We start from the raw sequence: 21,803 nt of genomic DNA on the forward strand, positions 1-21,803 counted from the left end.
GTAAACTGCCGCTTGGAAGTGCTCAGGGATTCAGCCTTCTGGGTGCTATTAAACTCTTTTAAAAAACAGCAGGAGAAAAAGCAGCCGTGGGGCTTCCACAATCGGGTCTAGTTTGCCTGTAAATTCACCGAGACTCCACAGTCTTAAAGTGTGCTGGGGCCCTGCTCTGGGGAATAGAACAGTGAGGTTTCATTTCGGAAAGGAAGGAATAAAGAGTAAATTATTCCACTGTAGAAATTTACGGTTAGAGGCAGAAGCAGTTCTTGTTTTATGCAAAGAAAAACATAAGATTTGTTGTTGCTGCTGCTTTTCTATTGCCTTGAGATACCTTATTCCCGAAGGTGGTGCTCTAGGGTTGCCACTGTGTATATCCAAGCAGGAGGCTTCACTACTTTGCAAATAAAATAACAAGCTTTCTAATTTTGTGCTTTAGCTTCCTTCCCCTCCTCCCATTATGCAAGCATATAATAGCTCTGTGGGAATTTAATTAATTTAGTTTAATGGTCAGAATGTAGAGCTGGCAGTGATTATTATCTTGGCCAATTGACTTTCCCCAGGACCTTGGCCAATTTATTTGACTGTCTCAGAACGAATTATAAAATATCCCCTTGATTCCAGTCTGTTAGATTTCTGGGTCTTTTTAATACATGTTTCCTCACCCATTCCCCTTGCTTCCCTCCTCTTCCCCTCCAGCTGTTTATTACCCTCAGTTGAACACAACTCACTTGATGAAATCTTCCTGGGTAAGAACAGGTAAGTACAACTGTAAGACGAAATAGCTTCAACTGATAACCTCTGTTTGGCATCCATCTGTCTCGGGAGACGACGGAGGCACATGCCATCTGGGGGTGAAGTCAAACTGTTGGAAGGTCTTAGCCAGATAAGATAAAGAACCCATCATTAAAGTTCCTTTAAATTTTAAAAATGGTGGCTGCGGTTTTGCATGGCAAGGAGCAGATTAACCCCCATCCTCACAAAGCGCCCTCAAAAGGGGCCCCCCCAAAGGCCTCGCAGAGCAGAGTCAGCGCAGGTGGTTCCTGTGGCCCTGGGAGTGACCAGGAAGGGCATCTGAGAACCAGCGAAGAACTGAAGCCATTGATGTGGAGAACTCCAGTCTAAGGCAGAAAGGTTTGGGCTGCTTAGAGACACTGACAGCGCAGAGATCTGCTGGGGGGTGGGGGTGGGGTCTTCTCCCTCTACTAGTCCTCTGAGGAGACCCTAGTTTCCAAGATACAAGAATATGAATTGCCATTCTTCTCTTTGTATATTTAGTTTTAGTTGATCTGAACACCAGAAACAACCCATGGAATTACATTTTATTGGCGCTTCTATCTTGTATATTTAGTTTGCCTGTAACTGTTTCTTTGGTTGCTGTGTCAGTGGCCAGGTTATTTTCAAAGGAACACGAAGACAGAGGGTAGATGCCAAGGACTAGGTTATTCTTTTGGAGTGAGAAAAAAAGATCAAGTGTGACTAAAGAAGAAGAACTTTTGATAACCAGATTCCAGATTGTATGTAAATGATACACATCACAGAACATCAGTTAGCAATGATGCTCTAAGGCTTCCCAACACCCCAAGGATATCAGATCCTTGCTTCACCGTTAACTAGAAATTGCCTATGATGTTCACTGCCATTATTCCTGTATATTTATTTTCTCTCTGAATGTTTATTTCAATGTAGTTGTCCTTGGTGTCGTCAACCAGAAAATTCAAGAGGAAGTTTTCCAGGCTGAGATGGAGCGGAAGTTAGCCCAGTTGTTAAGTGAGGCCTTGGGCAGAGGGCGGATATGGAAAAGGGCAACTTTTGCTGGGAACAACGTTGTGCAGGTATTAAAGTTAATTGAAATGGAAGCCTAACATGGGGGAGAAAGCATAAATCATACAGGAGTTGTTGATCTGAACACCAGAAACAACCCACGGAATTACATTTTATTGGCGCTTCTATCTTTTAATTCATTGAGGCTTAAAGCGGAGTTTCGTTCCTCACTTTGGCTTGCATAAGCAGAATTTTAATTAATTGGACTGAGTGGGGGGTTTGCTTACTCCCTTTCTTTCACTCTTGCTTCAAATAGATGACATTTTTGCCACTTTTCTTCTCCTTCCTCTCCTGTGCTCCATCAGTCTCCAACTCCTCCTCATTTTCCAAACATAGAAAATATCAGGGGTTGTTTTCTTCCTGACACATGGCAAGCTGAAGCCAGAAAACATTGTCCTGTTAATGTTTCCTTGAATGGTGAAACAGATGGTCACGAATTGGTATGTAACTTAACAGAATACTTCAGAGAGATGCCAGATTCTTCAGAAGTTTAATCTTCTTTCCCCTCCTCCTCCCTTTTTGCTATATTCTGTGAAATTTGGCTGCGAGTTATTTCACCTCATATATTAGTGGGGAATGTAAGAAGGCATTGCTTTCTGTTCTTCCCTCTGCTTGTCACATGGAGCCCTGTTTCTGTTCTGCTGCATTTCATCTTCTGCCAATAGCTACATTATCTCAATTGCCCGCTGCGGTGAAATCAAGTAACTTGCATAGCTAGTTACAGAAATTGTGTGAATGATGTTGTCATTGTGTTACTTCCTTCCAGTCATTTCAAAGGAAACACAAAGGAGATAGTGTGCCAGGGGAAACCTAATCAATTTCATATTGTTTGCGGATGGAAAGCTGCAATAACTGCAAATGCTGCTTATATTCATTGGATTGATTTCCATTCCTGACATTGGGCAGATAAGCAAACATTGGCAGTTTCTGCTCCCCTTTCCATTTTGGTTGACATTCTCCAGCATCCTTAGATATAAGTAGGACTAGCAAATTGGTGACCTTTTATTCAATTGATGATGAAACAGAGGCACAGAGTTGTTCTGCTCAGGGCTGGAAAAAGTTCCTAGTCTCGGCTTCAGGTTATTAGGACCTCTGTTAAAATCAAATACCGTATTTTTCGCTCTATAACACGCACCCGACCATAACACGCACGTAGTTTTTAGAGGAGGAAAATCCGTAGGCATGCCACCCGTAGGCATTCCTTCCATAACATGCACAGACATTTCCCCTTACTTTCTAGGAGGAAAAAAGTGAGTGTTATGGTGAAAAAAATACGGTAGATAAGATTTCCCACCCAACCTAACTTGCTAGGCGTGCTGCCTACACTCTGGGCCTGTTACCTTCAGCCACATTTTCTAGCTGGTACGGGCAACTCCCCGTTTGCACGGGGGTTACATTCCAGGTCACGCGTGTGTCAGTGGTTGCACACAATCCCGTTCCTCCCCCTGTTCTTCCTCCGCCCCCTTCTGGGGTTGAAAGTGGCAGACATGTGGGAGAGGCCATACATCAATAGGACGTGTGCAAAATGGTCGCCGTCTGTATTTTAATTATTTTTGCTCCAGGATATTTAATTTTTTTCCTTACACAGCAGTGGCATCAGTGTGCACAGTGCCTTACAGTGTTAAATCGACATCAGTAGACCTTTTCCTAAGGAATTTATAATCCAAAACAGACAGTGGGTAGTGGAGAGAGATGGGAGAGGTAGGGATAAGTTTGTGCACAGGTGCAGTTAACACTCTTAAAGCTTTTGTCACATGCTCCTCTACACAGGAGCAATATCTGAATACAAACCACATTTCAAACATGGGAAAGTTGTTTGGAGGAAGAGCAGCAGAGATAGGCAATTAAAATTCCTATCTGCGAATGCATGTCCCATTAGGATGACCAGTAGTGGACTCTTTAGACTGCAGCTTCGGGCCCCAAATCATTCTTCATATGCCTAACCCTTTTTTGTAAGAGGCTGGAATTCTGAAATTATTGCTTTTGAAAGGTGTTTCCACACTGATGAGACTGGTGAGTTTTAAATCTATTCTGACTTTTAACCATTATTAATTTCTTGGTGTCTTTATTGGCTTGCTGTTCACAGTTGTGTTTTGAGATTTGGTGATATGTTCCCTCAAGTGCTGAAGTTATATTAGAAATTTGTGTGAGTCACCCTGAGCATTTTATGGAAAGGTGGCAAGAAATAAATGGCTGCTGTTCTAATCCCAGTTTTGAAATTTATCAGTCTGCTGCTGTGTTATGTGCTATATATTAATTGAGTAGTGTGTTCTGGTTTGGATGTGATACTAAACCATAGTTTAGTGTTACAGAACACGATGTAAGCGGACCATAAAGCTGCTAGCTCATTTGCAAAGCTAAGCAGGATTTGGTATGGTTTTGAATTGGAGGGGAGACTGTATGTTGAGATTCCTGCATTACAGGGGTTTGGACTAGATGACCTTTGGGGTCCCTTCCAACTCTACAATTCTGCGTTTCTAAGCCTGTTCATGCCTTGTGCTTGAGTGCTCACCCACACTGCCTCCAGAACAACTGTGAGGAAGAAACTGGAAGCATCCGTTTCTAGGTTGAAACAAACCACAGTTTGTCATTGCACCTAAACCAGAGACTGCTTGTGCTTTAAATTATAGTTTACTGAAACCAGGGTCAGAAAACACCATTTTATCTTGGCTTGTTTCAATAAAACATAGTTTAAACTTACCAGTTTGGCTCTGTTCAGATATAACAACAATTAGTTTAGCCTGCTTTGGTCATGTAGTGGGGTATAGATATGAAAATTAATAAATTGGAGGGTGAATCTGTTCTATACCCTATGCTAGCAACCTGGAGGGAATGTACTACTAGTAGTAAAATGACAAGAGAATCTTTTATATCTATATACCTGTCTGAAGCACTCAAATATATTTTTCATGGCAATATTCATAGACCTAAATGTGCAATGATGATAACCAGAAACGACAGAGCTGTCACAAACTATATATAATAGTACCCTAGCTATCTTCACTTAAATGTACAAATGTACTTTCCTTCATCCTCAATTACATTTTAGGGTTTGAGCTTCACTTGGTATGGAGAAGAGAGTTTGGCAGGGTGGAGAGGAAATCAGATAATAAATAGCTACCCCAAATGTATTTCCGAAGAAGCATAATTTCTAGAATTTAGAATCCTATTGCTTTTTATTGTTAGAGCCTGTTACACAAAGTTTGTGGAGCTGATATTTACAGCAAAGCCCAGAAGCACTGCTATAACTAAAGGTTTGTCAGTGATCCCATTGTAAATTTGACATTTCGAGAAATGTTTCCAGTGCCGTAAATAACATTGCTAACTGAAAATAATTTCATAGACAACACGCATTCTTCTTGTGTTTAGATCTTGAAAGCAGAATTGCTAGCTTTGTTGAAAAGTCATATAAAAAATAATTTTCTACTGAAATTAACATAGAACTGACCTTGTGCTATGTAATGCCACACAGTTTCATACAGCTTTGAACCATTGATAACACTTTGCTCAGTTTCCTCCCTCCCTCCCACCCCCACCCCTCTAATTTATGAGATTACATCATGTGTCCGGTGAAATGGTCTCTGGCCCATGCAAGTTTATGGCACAATAAATTTGTCATTCTATAAGGTGCCTTTGGAATCTTCAGTGCTTTTGCAGTAATTGTTATATCTCATTCATAACCAGTCCACTAAAACTTATGCATTTGTTAATATTATATCCAGTTGTGATTTTTACTTAGTGGGAAGGGTTTTCCCAGCACAAAAGTACAAATAGTGGCACCCAAATTTTGCTGCTTATCCCCTGTCCCCCACTGCAACCCTGTGCTATAATTCATTCTGTTTCAGAGGGTACCTCATACTAAGAAACAGGTTTTTTTTGGGACGGACGGACAGGGGACTTAAATAAGTGGGGAGGGAGTCAGAGAGAAGTTGTGTCCCAACTTGTTCAAGTCGAAACACATACCACAAAGGCACCGTTGGATACAGCCTCTAGACTTTGTTGTTTTTCCCATACAACAACATCTTTTGTCAGCTTTTTGATACAGAATTTTCCTCTTGTCTTGTCTGCTTCTGAACAAAACCCACCCATGTAAATGCCCAGTATCTTAATGTCTTTTTTAGACTTAATTTTACAAAAGCAGAAGGAATGGAAAGTCTTATCTGCAATTTTATATGGGCATCTCTTAAGAAATATATTGAAAGTTGATGTCGTTGCACACACAGGCTGTGGATTAATCATGACCGTAACTCTGCATCAAAGTTGTGTCTTATAACTCAGCCAGGTATAGAGCTGTAAAATGAGTAAATCTTGATATATAATTTTAGCTATATATGCCATTTTATGATAAATACAGGGCATTTTCAAGGCCCGTTGGCATCAGAGGCGAATGTTGTGATCCAAAGAAACTGGTAGGCAGCTTCCAGAAAAGGCAAACAAAGATTGAAATGGCCAGAGGCAGACAATATGGTCTGGCTGGAAAGAGAAACTATAACACTCAAGGCAATTTACAGTTTAGAATTTGTCTTTGCAATTGGAAATACAGTGGTACCTCTAGTTGCAGACATGATCCGTTCCGGGGTGCCGTTCGCACCCCGAAAATTCTGCAACAAGAGCAGCGCTTCTGTGCAAGCGCAGAGCGTGATAGAGCATCTTATATCAGTACTCTGTGTAGTAATGTCAGTCATGTGATGTGTGTGTTGGTGTGCCATTTCAGATCGTGAACGTGTCACGCATAGAGGAAGCCGACAGCCCAGTTATGCTGGTGTATTTTGTGGAGGACCAAGATGGAGAAAGGCTCGGTGCTGTGAAGACCTCTGACCTGATTAACAGAGTCGATATTCAGAGGGCTGCCATCATTCTAGGATACCGCATTCAAGGCCCAGTGGCCCAGCGTGAGTCTTCCTAAGAAACACAGTAATAAGTGATCCATTCAGCATTTTTCAAAGAAGCTGGGGTCGACACATGCAACCATGTGTCACCCCTTGTCACCATGCCAGGGGTGGGGGGAGCCTGAGACTCTCCGTGGTCCGTTCTTGCCCTACCAAACTAAGTGCGATATCTGAACGGTTGTCTTCATTTGCCTGTTATGCTACTTAATTTGGGTTACAGATAGGTAGCCGTGTTGGTCTGCCATAGTCAAAACAAAAAAATTCCTTCCAGTAGCACCTTAAAGACCAACTAAGTTAGTTCTTGGTATGAGCTTTCGTGTGCATGCACACGAAAGCTCATACCAAGAACTAACTTAGTTGGTCTTTAAGGTGCTACTGGAAGGATTTTTTTTGTTTTTACTTAATTTGGGTTTGCTTATGGAGACTGGAAAGGATGTAGGTGGTCTAAAGTTTAGACTCTAAACCACTGAGCCTCTTGGGCTTGCTGATCAGAAGGTCGCGGTTCGAATCGCCGTGATGGGGTGAGCTCCCATTGCTCCATACTAACTCCTGTCAACCTAACAGTTCAAAAGCACACCAAAATGTGCAAGTAGATAAATAGGTACCGCTCCAGCGTTTCTGTGCTCTTCTCTGGTTTTGGTGCCCCGTTGCTGGCCACATGACCCGGAAAAACTGTCTGCAGACAAACACCGGTTCCCTCGGTCTGTAAAGTGAGATGAGCACTGCAACCCCAGAGTCATTCAAGACTGGACTTAACTGTCAGGGGTCCTTTACCTTTACCTTTTATGGAGACTGGAATTAAGGTAACATAAAGCAGAGTATCTCATTGGTTGTATGTAAAATCTGCCATCACAACAAAAAAGAGGGAACTGCTTTAGGGGGACGCAGGAATAAGATATGAATGCCCTTTGAAGAAATTATAACAGACGTGACTTCAGGCAAAATTAGTTGGGGAAACATATATTACAACTTATTTCCCTTGATTTTCAAACATTATTCATAGGGCTGAAGCTTTTCTACATATCAGTCAATCTAGCTTACGTATATCAGCTGTGCGTCATGATTAATTAGTGATTCCAGTTAATATCAGAAAGAGGAGAGGAGAGCGTATACAACAGTGTGAAGCTGAGCTGTCCTCACATTAAAAATAGCTTTAAACAGCAGGGATATGTAAACTACATTGGAGGATTCAGTACCCCTAAGGCTCACAAGGCTTAATTATGTGTGGGTTTGGTTATGTAACATCTTCACAGAAAATGCATTTCCCTTTTTCTGTTTGCTTATTTATTTTTTTCCTTATGCGTCCTGCTTTTCTTTCAAGAAAGTTCCATTGGGAACTGTGCTTTTTCCTGCAGGGCAAGCAGCATTGGGAGAAGGTTTATTTTTTTATTTATTTACTGATTACAGTTGTATTCTGCCCTTCCTCCAGGGACCTCCACGGTGGAATATGTGGTTTTCCCTCTCTCATTTTATCACAGCAACCCTGTAGATTAAGCTAAGAAATAGTGAGTGGCCCGTTATCATTAGTGAGCTTCATAGCTGAAGTTGAAGCCCTGTGAGGGAAGCTCCACATAAAAGCACATTGCAGCAATCCATTCTTCAAGTAACCCAACGCACAAACTACTGTGGCAAGGCTTTCCCGGTCCAAGAATGGCCATAGCTTTCAAAGCAGCCACAGTTGGTAAAAAACACTTCTAGCCATTGAGTTGCAGGCCTTATTCCTAGATATAGGAACCACTTACCCACAGCCTCAGAATTTAGCCTCAGATTATTGGCCCCCATCACTCGTTCCAGAGGAGTTGAGATATTAGAGAGGCAGTATTATATTTGTATCTCTGACAAGTAATGCCTGCACAAATTATAAGGATTTGTGGATATTTACAAGTGGCTTTATTTCCCTTCACAGGCAGTAGAATATTTTTTTGTTTGAATGAAAATAGATTATAGTTTAAATATGTATAAATACAACAATATTATTATATAAAACTGTGAAGGATTTGTCTTGCTCCGCATCCTACATTTGTAAGAGTAGCTATAGGGAAGACGACTAAGCCTTTAAGCTTGTTATTAAGCTGTTTATTAATATATTTTGATACCTTATTCAGAGTTCTAGAAGAGGTAGCGGTTGCATTGACTTACAGAAGAAGCTTAATTTAGTTTTATTGTATTCTTGTAATCATATTATTTGCTATTCAAATAAATATCCCTTTCAGTAAATTCTTAAAGATGATAAGAACTTAAATAATCAAGAAAGCATGTCAACATGCAGCCCAGAAGACAGTTTCTCTAGACTAGCTGCATTGAAATCCTCCAGCAGCGGCCATTGACACCTGTGAAAATTCTCAACGCCCTAAAGGCGTGGACCTCTCCAGTCACATACACACACCACATTGAACAACATCTGTCCATTTGGCCATCCAATCACATTGCTAAAACTCTTCTCTCTCCTCTGCTGCTGGTGTTTCCCTTCCCTCCTTGTCCTTTTCAATGTAGCACTCAGCCATCTCTGACCCATTAATAGCTGTGTGCCTGTTGTTTTCTCTTGCCCCATTACTGTGAGTAGAGAAGCGACATTTGTCAGATGTCTTGCAACAGTTCAGAGGTTCAGGATTCAAGGCTAGGAATGGCAGTCCTAGAAACCTATCACTGTAGCCTTTTCTCAAGTAATCTGCACACATTGGCTGGTATCACACTGGATAGCTTCAATCTCTGTGCATCAGCCCTCCCTGTTCTTGATCTCCATGCGATTTGCTCAAGGTGAACGTGAGCTCCATACATGTAAATGCATAAGATCTGTAATCAAGATCATACCTGATTTTCAATTCAATTGCTTCTAGGACTACTGAGTGAGTGATACAGAGTGTACATCTGTCCCAGATCCAGAGCCAGTAGGTGGGGAGCAGACTCTAAGCTTTCTTTCATTTTTAAAAATGTCTAGCTCCTTTAAAATGAAAGTTACGAAGCAAAATGTGCAAGCACACATTTGTGAGATATAAGCTTGCCTTTCAGTGATTTTAGCCATTAAGTAAAGTGAGTGCTATGGTTGATGACTGCTAGAGAGAAATTTAGACATGAATGGGAAGACAGAAAAATAGCTTTAAAATAAGCCAGGAAGCCCCCTCTGCATTATCAAGAGAAGGAACTTCCTGGGTCATTTTGAAGCTGTGTAGGGGTTAGTCTTGGTGCATGTGTTTCTCTCTCTCAATTCAAGACAATGGAAGAGGTCTGCTTGGTTCATTCTGAAGCTTTTTTTTCTTTTTCATTTTACATGGCAGAAATGTGATTTGTTTCCCAGATAAAATAAGTGAGAAAGCCAGTATTTTAATGTAGCTGTCACATGGCAATAGCATGGCCACCCAAAAGCAAAACACAGCAGCAAAGACATGCTCTGTCTCACTCAAGTATAAAGGTAAAGGGTAAAGGGACCCCTGACCATTATGTCCAGTCGTGGCCGACTCTGGGGTTGTGGCGCTCATCTCGCTTTATTGGCCGAGGGAGCCGGCGTACAGCTTCCGGGTCATGTGGCCAGCATGACTAAGCCGCTTCTGGCGAACCAGAGCAGTGCGCGGAAACGCCGTTTACCTTCCCGCCGGAGTGGTACCTATTTATCTACTTGCACTTTGCGGTGCTTTCGAACTGCTAGGTTGGCAGGTATAATTGCATGCAAAAAAATGTCCTTTTCCTGAGTATGTAAAGTCTTTTCTCTCCCCACCAAACATTTAGTGACCACATGGAGATTGTGTGAGAAGAACATCCATGTGTCCATTACTTTTTAAAAAAATCAACATACATTAGAAGTTATGAGATCTTATGATCACACGCCACTAGGATATTCTAACTCTTTCCCCCGTTTCTTCTGCAGCTGTGGACAGAGTCAAAGAGTCACCTCCTGAGTCTCAGAACAACCTCTGGATTATTGTTGGCGTTGCAGTCCCAGTAGCTGTGGTGTTGCTGATCATCATCATTTTATACTGGAAGCTCTGCCGCTCTGACAAGCTGGAATTTCAGCCGGACACCATGAGCAACATTCAGCAAAGACAGAAGGTAATGGCGCCAGACATTGGTGAGAACATCCTGGGGAAACTAGAGTTATCAAGGCTGTTGGGCAACAGATTGGAGGGGAAACTCCTCTCATGTACAGTGGTACCTCGCAAGACGAATGCCTCGCAAGACAAAAAACTCGCTAGACGAAAGGGTTTTTTGTTTTTTGAGCTGCTTCGCAAGACGATTTTCCCTATGGGCTTGCTTCGCAAGACGGAAACGTCTTGCAAGTTTGTTTCCTTTTTCTTAACACCGTTAATACAGTTGCGACTTGACTTCGAGGAGCAACTCATAGAACACGGTGTGGTAGCCTTTTTTGAGGTTTTTAAAGACTTTGGTGATTTTTGAAGCTTTTCTGAAACTTTCCCGACACCGTGCTTCGCAAGACGAAAAAAATCGCAAGACGACAAAACTCGCGGAACGAATTAATTTCGTCTTGCGAGGCACCACTGTATTACCTCAGGACAAACTGTCTTTGGGGAATTGAAGGATGCTCCCCATGACCAGGCAACCCCGTCAACATCATTTTGAAACTATATGTCACTAAAATATTGAAATATATTTCCCCATATGATACTTTAGAGAAAGAGAGAAAGAGAGAGTGAGAGAACAACTGTTGTTCGACATGGTTGTCATGGTTGATAAATAAGATAAGTAGCGGCTTTATAGACTATATATCTCTTGTCGGCCTCCATGTCTGAGAGGAAAAACTGGATTAGGGTGATACCTTTTTATTGAGCATGTGTTTGTTAGTGTGTGAGTCACTGAGACTAGAAGCCACTTCTGAGGAAATATTTCTGACACAGCTGTTTAGATTGTTGGGCGAATTGGAAAAAATATGTGTACAAAACAGATATACACCTGGCTTACGGGTTATGTTTTAATGTCTCCGTGTATGTTTATTCTATTTTCCAACAATTTAAGAACAGGTGGAAACTATCGACAAGGTGGTCAGCATGGCATATACATGGCAGGGGGTGGGTCCCGGCATTTTACACTATCCGTACTTCATGTGTTCATGTCCCCCACTTTTTCAAATTATTTCTATCCATTGTGATAGAATTCTCTTGGTCTCCAAAGTAGGTAAAAATGGGTTTTGGCTTCGCACCCTAAATGCATTCTGACTAACAGATAAGAACTGCAGGATATTTTGTTACACAGATGTTTTAGTCGGAGGTTGGTGAGACTGTGAGCTACACCTCCTCCAGGAAAAAAACAACAACAATAAGGTTCCAGACAGGAATGAAACTAAAAAGTCTCACCCAACAGCCTATTAGTGAAATTATTATTTCTTTTGTCATGGCTGATAGAAAGCTTAAAAGGAAGAAAAAGAATACAGACATAACAAACTCAGTACAGTGGTACCTCTGGTTAATTACTTAATTCGTTCCGGAGGTCCGTTCTTAACCTGAAACTGTTCTTAACCTGAAGCACCACTTTAGCTAATGGGGCCTCCTGCTGCCTCCACGCCGCCGCTGCACGATTTCTGTTCTCATCCTGAAGCAAAGTTCTTAACCTGAAGCACTATTTCTGGGTTAGCGGAGTCTGTAACCTGAAGCGTATGTAACCCGAGGTACCACTGTACTACTAATGTGTATTAAGAAGGTTGCCAGAAGCAGGAAAATTTGTCATAATTTCTGAATGGGGTTGTGAGTTTCTGCTCCTAGTCTTTCTCCTAGTATTGATTGATTGATTGATTGATTGATTGATTGATTGATTGCATTTATAACCTGCCTTTCTTGCCAAGGCACTCAAGATGGCATACATGGTTCTCCCCCTCCTTATTTAATCCCTATAACAACCGTGTGAGGTAGGTTAGGCTGAGAGCCAGTGAGTGGCCCAAGATCACCCAGTGAGCTTCATGGCCAAGTGAGGATTCGAACCATGGTCGCCCAGGTCTAACCACCACACCACAACTTGCAACTCTGTGGTTGGAGACGTTAACTGCATACAGCAGTGGCAGGACTGCATGGTATAGCGGCATAGTCCCATACCTATCACACGAGCTCTGGGCCACAATTAGGTGAATGTGATTGCAACATACAGCAGTGCGGCAGAAGCTACAGCTATTTAGGCTGTGTTAGGCAAACATTCTGGGCAGTTCCCCACCCTGGTTGTGGAGAATAGATCCAAGCACTGACCACAGTACTCATGACTGTCAGGTCTTTGTGTGAGTGGCAGTCATAACATCACAGTCGTCTTGTGCCCAGAGACTGGTAGGCTGCAGGAGTCCTGCGCTATGTGCCGTACTCTCTGCTGGCCTTAATTAATCATGTGAAATATGAGAGAGGTAGAAAGTGTTTACTGTTGTGAAGTCACCAGAACAAATGAACGACAGCCCGCACTTCTCTCTTCGTTGTTGAGTCTGAATGGTGGAATCGAGGTCAGTCACAGTTATAACCTTAGACGAACTTAACTTCTGAACCAGTGACTTCTGTGTTCTCTGCTTTCCTTTGTCTGTGTTGATAATTCAAGGCAGAATTCCGCCTGGGAGAGGCAGGTGTACGGTTTGAGTTCTAAATGCCATCATGCATTGAAACCACTTGCAGTGCTTTGGATATGGGCTTTAAAAAATAAATAAAAAGAAGTAGCTCCTTTAAATGCAAACTACAGAATTCACCTAGGAATCTTTGAGTTGAATTCATGTGTTACATGCATTAAAACCATAGTGCCAGTCCTGTAAACAAGTGGAAAGGGGACATCCTGATCAATTTGAAGGTGTTTGTGATACCTGCAAATTATAGCATAAATGAAATCACACAAATAGATAAATTTCCGTCTTCATATATACCTGTCTGAAGCAGGGACTTGCACATCTTTTCCAGGAGATGTGTGTGTTAGAATCATAGAACTGCAATGCAGGAACCTCAACTCAAGCATCCATGACAGATAGCCATCCAATTTCTGCTTTAAACCTCCAAGGAAGGGAGTCCACAATCTCCCGAGGGAGACCATTCCACTGTTGAACAGCTCTTACTGTCAGAAAGTTCTTCCTGATTTCAGAATCTCCTTTCTTGTAACTCGAAGCCATTGGTTTGAGTTCTACCCTCCTAAGCAGGAGAAAACAAGCTGGCTCCATCTTCCTTATGAGATATTTGAAGATGGCTATCATATCTCCTCTCAGTCTCCTCTTTTCCGGGCTAAACATGCCCAGCTCCTTCAACCGTTCCTCATAAGGCTTAGATTTAGGAAGGAGAGCCCACTCTTCCTGTATTATCATCAGTGTCCAAAGCCACTTCCAGTCAGATCCCCAAAGTACTCTGTCAACTCAGGCTTCAAGAAAATTGGTTCCTCCTGGAACAATATACTATTTTAGGCTTAGGTTCACTTACTGCTAACGGCTTTTCATGCTTCAGAGATCTTTCGCATTTAAAAAAGGACCAGAAACAGTTGAATCAGTTTTGTTCATTTTTCACTCTTTTATTCTTTCTTGCTGTGCAATGCTATATACTTTTTCCCCCCTTTCCTTCAGTGCATCTGTAAAATTCTTCATTTGGATATTAGCATAAACTTGTGGCTTTTTCTAGAAGTGTAGACTCTGTGATCTGTAGAACGTGAGTATTAAACATGAAGAGCCACAATATTCTCTCATAAATTCAAAAGGACCATAAAGGTCTAATTGTTGTCCAACTATCCCTTAACATTCATTTTGAGTAAAATACGATAATTCATGTCATAGCCTTTCTCTTGCATAGGGCAAAAGGAGCCAATGTCTTCAACAGCTACCTTCATGTAGCCTATAAAGAATCTATTTGTAGGTAGGTGGAACAGTATAATAAAACTAGCTGTGAGTTTCTGATATGGGTGCTTTGAAAGGTGGGTAAATCTCAGCCCTTACTGCTCCAGTAGATTCTGAGACACAGCACCCTTTTTAGCTCCAAGAGCTACGTAAAATATTAAAGATCCACTCTGTAAGTCACCATGCATTTTAAGAACTTCACCTTGATGTGATCTGTTTTGTCATGTTGGATAAGGATTTCATTTCCTTGAGAAATAAAATTAAATCAGTGGTGACATTTATAAATCACTTCAGTTTTTGCCTCTCCTATTTTCAGCCTGGAAATATGTCATTTCCTTAACTAGATGAATATTCTTAAATGGCAATGGTGCGTGTGCATGTGCACGCACACACACAAAAGTTTTCAGATGAAATGATTTTTTCTTAGTTGATGAAGCTTCATCCCAAATCAGTCACATATGAGAATTGCCAAATACGTTCTGCTGATATGCAGACATGACTCTGTATCAGGGCTGAGCAACCCACCCCCTGCCTCCCATCCAACACAGAGAGAAAGAGTCTTTTACTTGTAATTAAGAATAAGATCTTTAGTCAGGCAAGGAATGGCCCAGGCTTGGCAGGAGACGCAGTGTTCAGGAGTGACGATTTAGGAGTCCGAGAGCAAGGCAAGAAGTTCAGAAATGGATAGAAGCAATGGAGATGTCTTAGCAAGTTTTCCTTTCTCTCCTACCAAGTTTTTAAAGATTAGGTGTAGTGTGGTCACTCATAGTACTTAAAGGTAAAGGTAAAGGTACCCCTGCCCGTACGGGCCAGTCTTGCCAGACTCTGGGGTTGTGCGCCCATCTCACTCAAGAGGCCGGGGGCCAGCGCTGTCCGGAGACACTTCCGGGTCACGTGGCCAGCGTGACAAGCTGCATCTGGCGAGCCAGAGCTGCACACGGAACACCGTTTACCTTCCCGCCAGTAAGCGGTCCCTATTTATCTACTTGCACCCGGGGGTGCTTTTGAACTGCTAGGTTGGCAGGCGCTAGGACCGAGCAGCGGGAGCGCACCCCGCCGCGGGGATTCGAACCGCCGACCTTTCGATCGGCAAGCCCTAGGCGCTGAGGCTTTTACCCACAGCGCCACCCGCGTCCCCTTGCCTTGCAGGAAAAACGAGATTGCAAGGGTGTGATCCATTGCGGCAGGTGGGTCTGTGAAGGTGGCATCTGGTTCTAGGCTGTTCTGGCTCTAGTTCAGTTCCTGTTCACTCACCCCTGATGGCTGATCAGACCCTCCGCAGCTTCCACTGAGGCTCTATGCTGTGGAAGAAGGTTGCCATCCCTGCTCCCACTTCCAAAGTGGTTGAAGTTGGGGTGGAAAGTGGAGATCCCCTCCTTCCAACCTAGCTTCTCACAATTCAGTCAGTCCTTCCCCCTCTGTTTCTTCTTCCTCAACGAAGGTCGACGCTGGTGGTGCTACAGCCCTCACGGCACCCACAGTCCCAGGCCTGTCTTTCAGGGTACTTGTTGGAATCCTTCCTTTCCTTCCTAAGCCATTTTCCAACTATCATGATTGAATGAATGCATTTGAATCATAGGGTTTACTTACAAGCGAAAATGCATAAGATTGTGGCACAAGTGAGATTTTTGTATCTTGACCAAAGACTCACATTGTGCTTTGTGGTAAAATATATTCCTTAGCAGATGCAGCTAGGAATGCAAAGATGTAGATATTTTGTTATTTATTCGTCCTTTATCATTCTCTCTGTTGCCTTGACGAATAGCAGCATGCATCTATTATCACACTTTGAAGATCAGGCTGGGATATAAAGTCTGCGGCTGAGTTTTCTGCTGACCCTAAACTGAAGTCATTTCCGCACAAGTGCTTTGCTTATTGGCTTTTAATTTCCTACAGATTTTTTAAAAGACAACTGGATTCAAAGCATTTCTTCAAGCTCCGTTTTGTGGGTGGGTGTGTTTCCTATTTCCCACCACCACCAGTTTTCCAGAACTGTGTACACTAGCATTTTTGCCAGGTCATAATTCACCAAGACGTTTTTACAGGGTCTCCAGAGCTGCTCACAGATTAGCTGCCAAAGCTGAAATATTATTATTCCTGGGATCAGATATGGGTCCTTACTCATTAAGCAGTGTGCTTTGGCAGCTTCCATATCAGTTTGTACATATCCTAAGCAGAACAAAAGGCCATTTTGCACGTGGGAGCGCGTATATAAATAATACTTGCGTAGATAGCACATGTTCATTTACCTATATCTACAGGAAAATAAGTAAATTATCTTACACAGTTATTGCCTACGTATTGTACCAGTACTTGAGTACAGGATTAATATATATTAATTCTGCTTTTCCTTTACACAAAGGTGTTGTTACTCAAAGCAGCGAACAAAAATAAGAACTTTATTATTATTTATTAGATTTATAAACCGCCCTTCATCAAAAGATCTCGGGGTGTCTCACAAGATAAAAACACAAATAAATAGTTAAAACAAAAAGAACAAAACAATAGCACAAACATATTTAAAAGGCTATAGAATATTAATTAGCCAAAGGCCTGGTTGAAGGAACAAAAAGAATGGCAGTAGTCTTAACTGCTAAAACAGAGGTTATTGCTTGGGCTACACTGGTCATGCTGTTACAGGAATGATCACAGCTGTTTTATCAGCCAAAGCTGGTTAAAGATGCTCCCAAACCATGAGGCCACCTGGAAGTCCAATGACAAACCTGAATGCAGGAGAACCTCCAGACTATGTACCCGCTCCATGGTAGGCAATTGACCCAACTTATCAGATATAAGAACCACAAACCCACAGAGCCTCTTCCCTTGCCAGGATTCAAGCTCAGTTTATTTTCCCTCTCCCCTCTTCCAGCCCACCATGGCACCCAGGCACCAGTCCAGTGTTTGCACAGCCGCTCCTGCGAGAAGCAAAACCAATTAATAGGGAAGAGAAGATGAAGCTCAGTAGCCTGATCCAGTCTGAAGGGAAACGAGAAGTAGGCTGTATGCAGCAGATGAGTTTGAAAACAGTGATGGCATTCAGAAGTTCTCAGGGTGCTGTGGTCAGAACCATATGTACCAATGGCACCCCCAGTTCTCCAGTTAAAATGCAACTTAAAATGCAGCCTCATTTTAAAAGTAGCCAATAAATCAAGACCATAAGGGGAGAGAAACATAAGGGTCAGACCGAGTCCAAACCAAAGGCCAGGCAGAACAGTTCTGTCTTGCAGGACCTTCGGAAAGTTGTCAAGTCCCGCAGGGCCCTAGTCTCTTGTGACAGAGCGTTCCACCAAGTCGGGGCCAGTACTGAAAAGGCCCTGGCCCTAGTTGAGACCAATCTCAACTTGCGACCTGGAACCTCCAAAATGTTGTTATTTGTGGACCTTAAGGTCCTCCGCGGGGCATACCAGGAGAGGCGGTCCCGTATGTACGTGGGTCCTAGGCTGCCTAGGGCTTTAAAGGTCAAAACCAGAACCTTAAACCTGTGTGCAATTTGCACACAGACTCACAGAATGGCAGAGTTGGAAGGAGACCACGAGGGTCATGTAGCCCAACTCCCTGCAATGCAGGAATCTTTCGCCTGACGTGGGGCTCGAACCCTTAGATTAAGATCCTTAGATTAAGAGTCTCATGCGCTGCCAACTGAGCTTGTTCCCTGCTTGTTCGCTTCCCATAGGTATCTGCATGGCCACTGACCCTGCAGGCCATTCTTATGGGAGGAAGAAACAGACTGGAATCTGTGGGTTCCAAACAGAAGGACTTCACAATGCAATGTTTTGCCACGGCCCTCACTTCTGTTGTTTATCACATGTTTATCTTGCCCTCCAAAAAAGGTTAGGGTAGTGTATACGGGTTCCTGCCTCTTGAACCTCACGCCAAGCCTGTGAAATAGGATAGCATGATTCCCTCAAAGTCTCTTGGTGTTTAAGTGGCGATTCAAATCCAGGTCTCCCTGTCTTAGTTGAACACATTAACAATCACAAAGCACGGGTTTTTGGTTTTTTAATAAAAGCAATGAAGGGATTGGGTATAACAGATAAGTTGATTTTTATCATCAAAATTGCAAGTTTCCCAGAATCAAGTCGGGAAATTATGGGTGTAAATTTGGAAAAGCACACTTTGAATGTGACATAAATTAGTGTGAAAGAAGAAGTGGAGGTAATGGCACATTTTCATAGCAAACTGTGACCCACTGACAAGCATGACGGATGTATCAGCACTTTTAAAAAATCAAACATAAAAGGGCAACCTCTCACAAGGAAAACAAACCTAGTGAATAATAATAATAATAATAATAATAATAATAATAATAATAATAATAATAATTTATTGTTTATACCCCACCCATCTATGGGATGCGGGTGGCGCTGTGGGTTAAAGCCTCAGCGCCTAGGACTTGCTGATTGAAAGGTCGGCGGTTCAAATCCCCGCGGCAGGGTGCACTCCCGTCGTTCGGTCCCAGCACCTGCCAACCTAGCAGTTCGAAAGCACCCCCGGGTAAACGGCGTTCCGTGTGCTGCGCTGGCTCGCCAGATGCAGCTTGTCACGCTGGCCACGTGACCCGGAAGTGTCTTCGGACAGCGCTGGCCTCCGGCCTCTTAAGTGAGATGGGCGCACAACCCCAGAGTCTGTCAAGACTGGACCGTACGGGCAGGGGTACCTTTACCTTTACCCCACCCATCTGGCTGGTTTTTCCCAGCCACTCTGGGTGGCTTCCAACAAAATGTTAAAATACAGTAATCCATCAAACATTAAAAGTTTCCCTAAACAGGGCTGCCTTCAGATGTCTTCTAAAAGTCTTGTAGTTATTGTTCTCTTTGACATCTGGTGGTGGTGGGGTGTTCCACAGGGCAGGTGCCACTACCGAGAAGGCCCTTTGCCTGGTTCCCTGTAGCTTTGCTTCTCGCAATGAGGGAAGCTCCAGAAGGCCCTTGGTGCTGGACCTCAGTGGGGGGTGGAGACGCTCCTTCAGACATACTGGACTGAGGCCGTTTAGGGCTTTAAAGGTCAGCACCAACACTTTGAATTGTGGTTTGAAACATACTGGGAGCCAATGTAGGTCTTTCAAGACCGGTGTTATGTGGTCTCGGCAGCCGTTCCCAGTTACCAGTCTAGCTGCCACATTCTGGATTAGTTGTAGTTTCTGGGTCACCTTCAAAGGTGAGCGCATTGCAGTAGTCCAAGCGAGAGATAACCAGAGCATGCACCACTCTGGCGAGACAGTCCGCGGGCAGGTAGGGTCTCAGCCTGCGTACCAGATGGAGCTGGTAAACAGCTGCCCTGGACACAGAATTGACCATCGCCTCCATGGACAGCTTAGAGTCCAAAATGACTCCCAGGCTGTGCACCTGGTCCTTCAGGGGCACAGTTACCCCATTCCGGACTAGGGAGTCCTCCACAGCTGCCCGCCTCCTGTCCCCCCAAAACAGTACTTCTGTCTTGCCAGGATTCAGCCTCAATCTGTTAGCCGCCATCCATAAGGACTGAGCATGCTTAGTGCTCTCACGGTGTCGGCTGGAAAAGAAGAATGGGAAATTGGGATGGGGAAGAGTAAATTGACTTTTTTAAGTCCCTAAGACAGGAGTGAGAAATCTGTGGCTCTCAAGATGCAGCTCCCATCATTCCTGGTCACTGGCTATACTGGCTGGGGCTGATGGGAGTTAGAAATCTAACAACTTCTTGCAGGCCACAGGTTCTCCACCATTTCCCTAAGAGCTTGTAATATCCCACAGGAAAATATGCCTAGCTGGCTGGGATCCTGAAGAGGAGCACTCCTGTTAAGGGATAGAGATTTTTGTTGCAGGGTCCCACTTGTGTCTGTACTATTGACCCGAAAGCCTGATTGCATTAGCTGTCTGCATAATATGCAAGGAAGTAGACAGAAAACATATTTGCCTTTAATGCTTATTATCCCCATCTGCTGGTTCAGATTGAGAGTGCAGCTTTCTCCAACCTGTTACGCAATACAGACAAGGTAGGGGGAACACCATACTGTTCAGTAGTAAGCAACTCGTTTTGTTTAATGTTGTGTGGCTGAAAAAAATAAAGATTCCATGCTATTTTTCACAAACATAACTAATAGAACACGTGAATGACATTTCTGTGTATTTGATTTATGTGTACACGTTTGCATTAAGAACGACATCCCCCCCCCCATTAATTGAATAAATGAGAATGAACTGTTTTTGCGCTTTTGCACTCTAAGGCACAGTTTGTTAATCATGAACATGCTTCCCACATCGTGTGCGGCTTCCCTCACCCATCTGGGTGCTGCATGTGTCACAGCAACATCATAGTTTGGTTTGCTGTGACGGGTCAACCTGGATCGTGGTTTGTTTATGTGACGTTCCTGGGGTCCCCTACAATGTCCTGTCCTCAGGTGGTCGCAAAGGTCAGTCCCGCAGCTACTCTGCTGTGCCCAGATTTCTCTTAAAATACCTGATACCACCACATAAGTGACTTTATAGAGAGCTGTAGGGCTCTCTCTTTATATTCTTACTCAAATACACAAGACATCGTGGTGAAATAGGCTTACCTAACATCTACCTTGACCAAAACGCAATGTTATACAGTCATACCTTGGGTTGAAGTAGCTTCGGGATGAGTATTTTTGGGTTGCGCTCCGCGGCAACCTGGAAATAACAGAGCATGTTACTTCCAGGTTTCGCCGCTCGTGCATGCACAGATGGTCAACATGACGTCACACGCATGCGCGGAAGCGGCGAATCGCGACACACGGACTGTGTTTGCTTCAGGATGCGAACGGGGCTCCGGAACGGATCCCGTTTGCATCCAGAGGTACCACTGTAATGTAAACATATATCTTACTACGGAACGTAGTATATACGGAGTTTAAAGCTTTCTACATAGATTTTCATTGCCTCTCACTTCGTCTCTCACAACCATTCCTCAACCCAACTGCCATTTTTTTTAAACTGGTAGTTTCTACCTGCCACTCACTTTAACACTGCCCTTCTTTCCAGTCTATAGGATGCGGGTGGCGCTGTGGTCTAAACCACTGAATCTTTTGGGCTTGCCGATCGGAAGGTCGGTGGTTTGAATCTGCACGACCGGGTGGGCTCCCGTTGCTCTGTCCCAGCTCCTGCCAACCTAGCATTTTGAAAGCGCACCAGTGCAAGTAGATAAATAGGTACTGCTGTGGCGGGAAGACAAACAACGTTTCTGTGTGCTCTGGTTTCCGTCACGGTGTTCCATTGCGCCAGAAGCAGTTTAGTCATGCTGGCCACATGACCCGCAAAGCTGTCTGCGGACAAACGCCGGCTCCCTCAGCCTGAAAGCGAGATGAGCGCCGCAACCCC

General features: G+C 43.4%; 1 protein-coding gene across 5 annotated transcripts in view; it reads left to right on the forward strand.

The window, feature by feature from the left end:
• KIAA1549 (KIAA1549 ortholog) overlaps positions 1-21,803 on the forward strand; it is a 111,498-nt gene that overhangs the window by 61,381 nt on the left and 28,314 nt on the right. For 3 of the 5 annotated variants that reach the window (XM_028747613.2, XM_028747609.2, XM_028747610.2), the window contains exons 7-11: positions 694-753; positions 1,684-1,829; positions 6,533-6,710; positions 10,570-10,751; positions 20,414-20,458. In XM_028747613.2, coding sequence (XP_028603446.2) covers positions 694-753; positions 1,684-1,829; positions 6,533-6,710; positions 10,570-10,751; positions 20,414-20,458 — 611 coding nt within the window. The remainder of the gene's footprint in view (positions 1-693; positions 754-1,683; positions 1,830-6,532; positions 6,711-10,569; positions 10,752-20,413; positions 20,459-21,803) is intronic. The other 2 variants (XM_028747611.2, XM_028747612.2) reach the window with 1 other exon arrangement.

This window comes from Podarcis muralis, chromosome 10 (assembly GCF_964188315.1).
Source record: "Podarcis muralis chromosome 10, rPodMur119.hap1.1, whole genome shotgun sequence".
Taxonomy (NCBI): Eukaryota; Metazoa; Chordata; class Lepidosauria; order Squamata; family Lacertidae; genus Podarcis; species Podarcis muralis.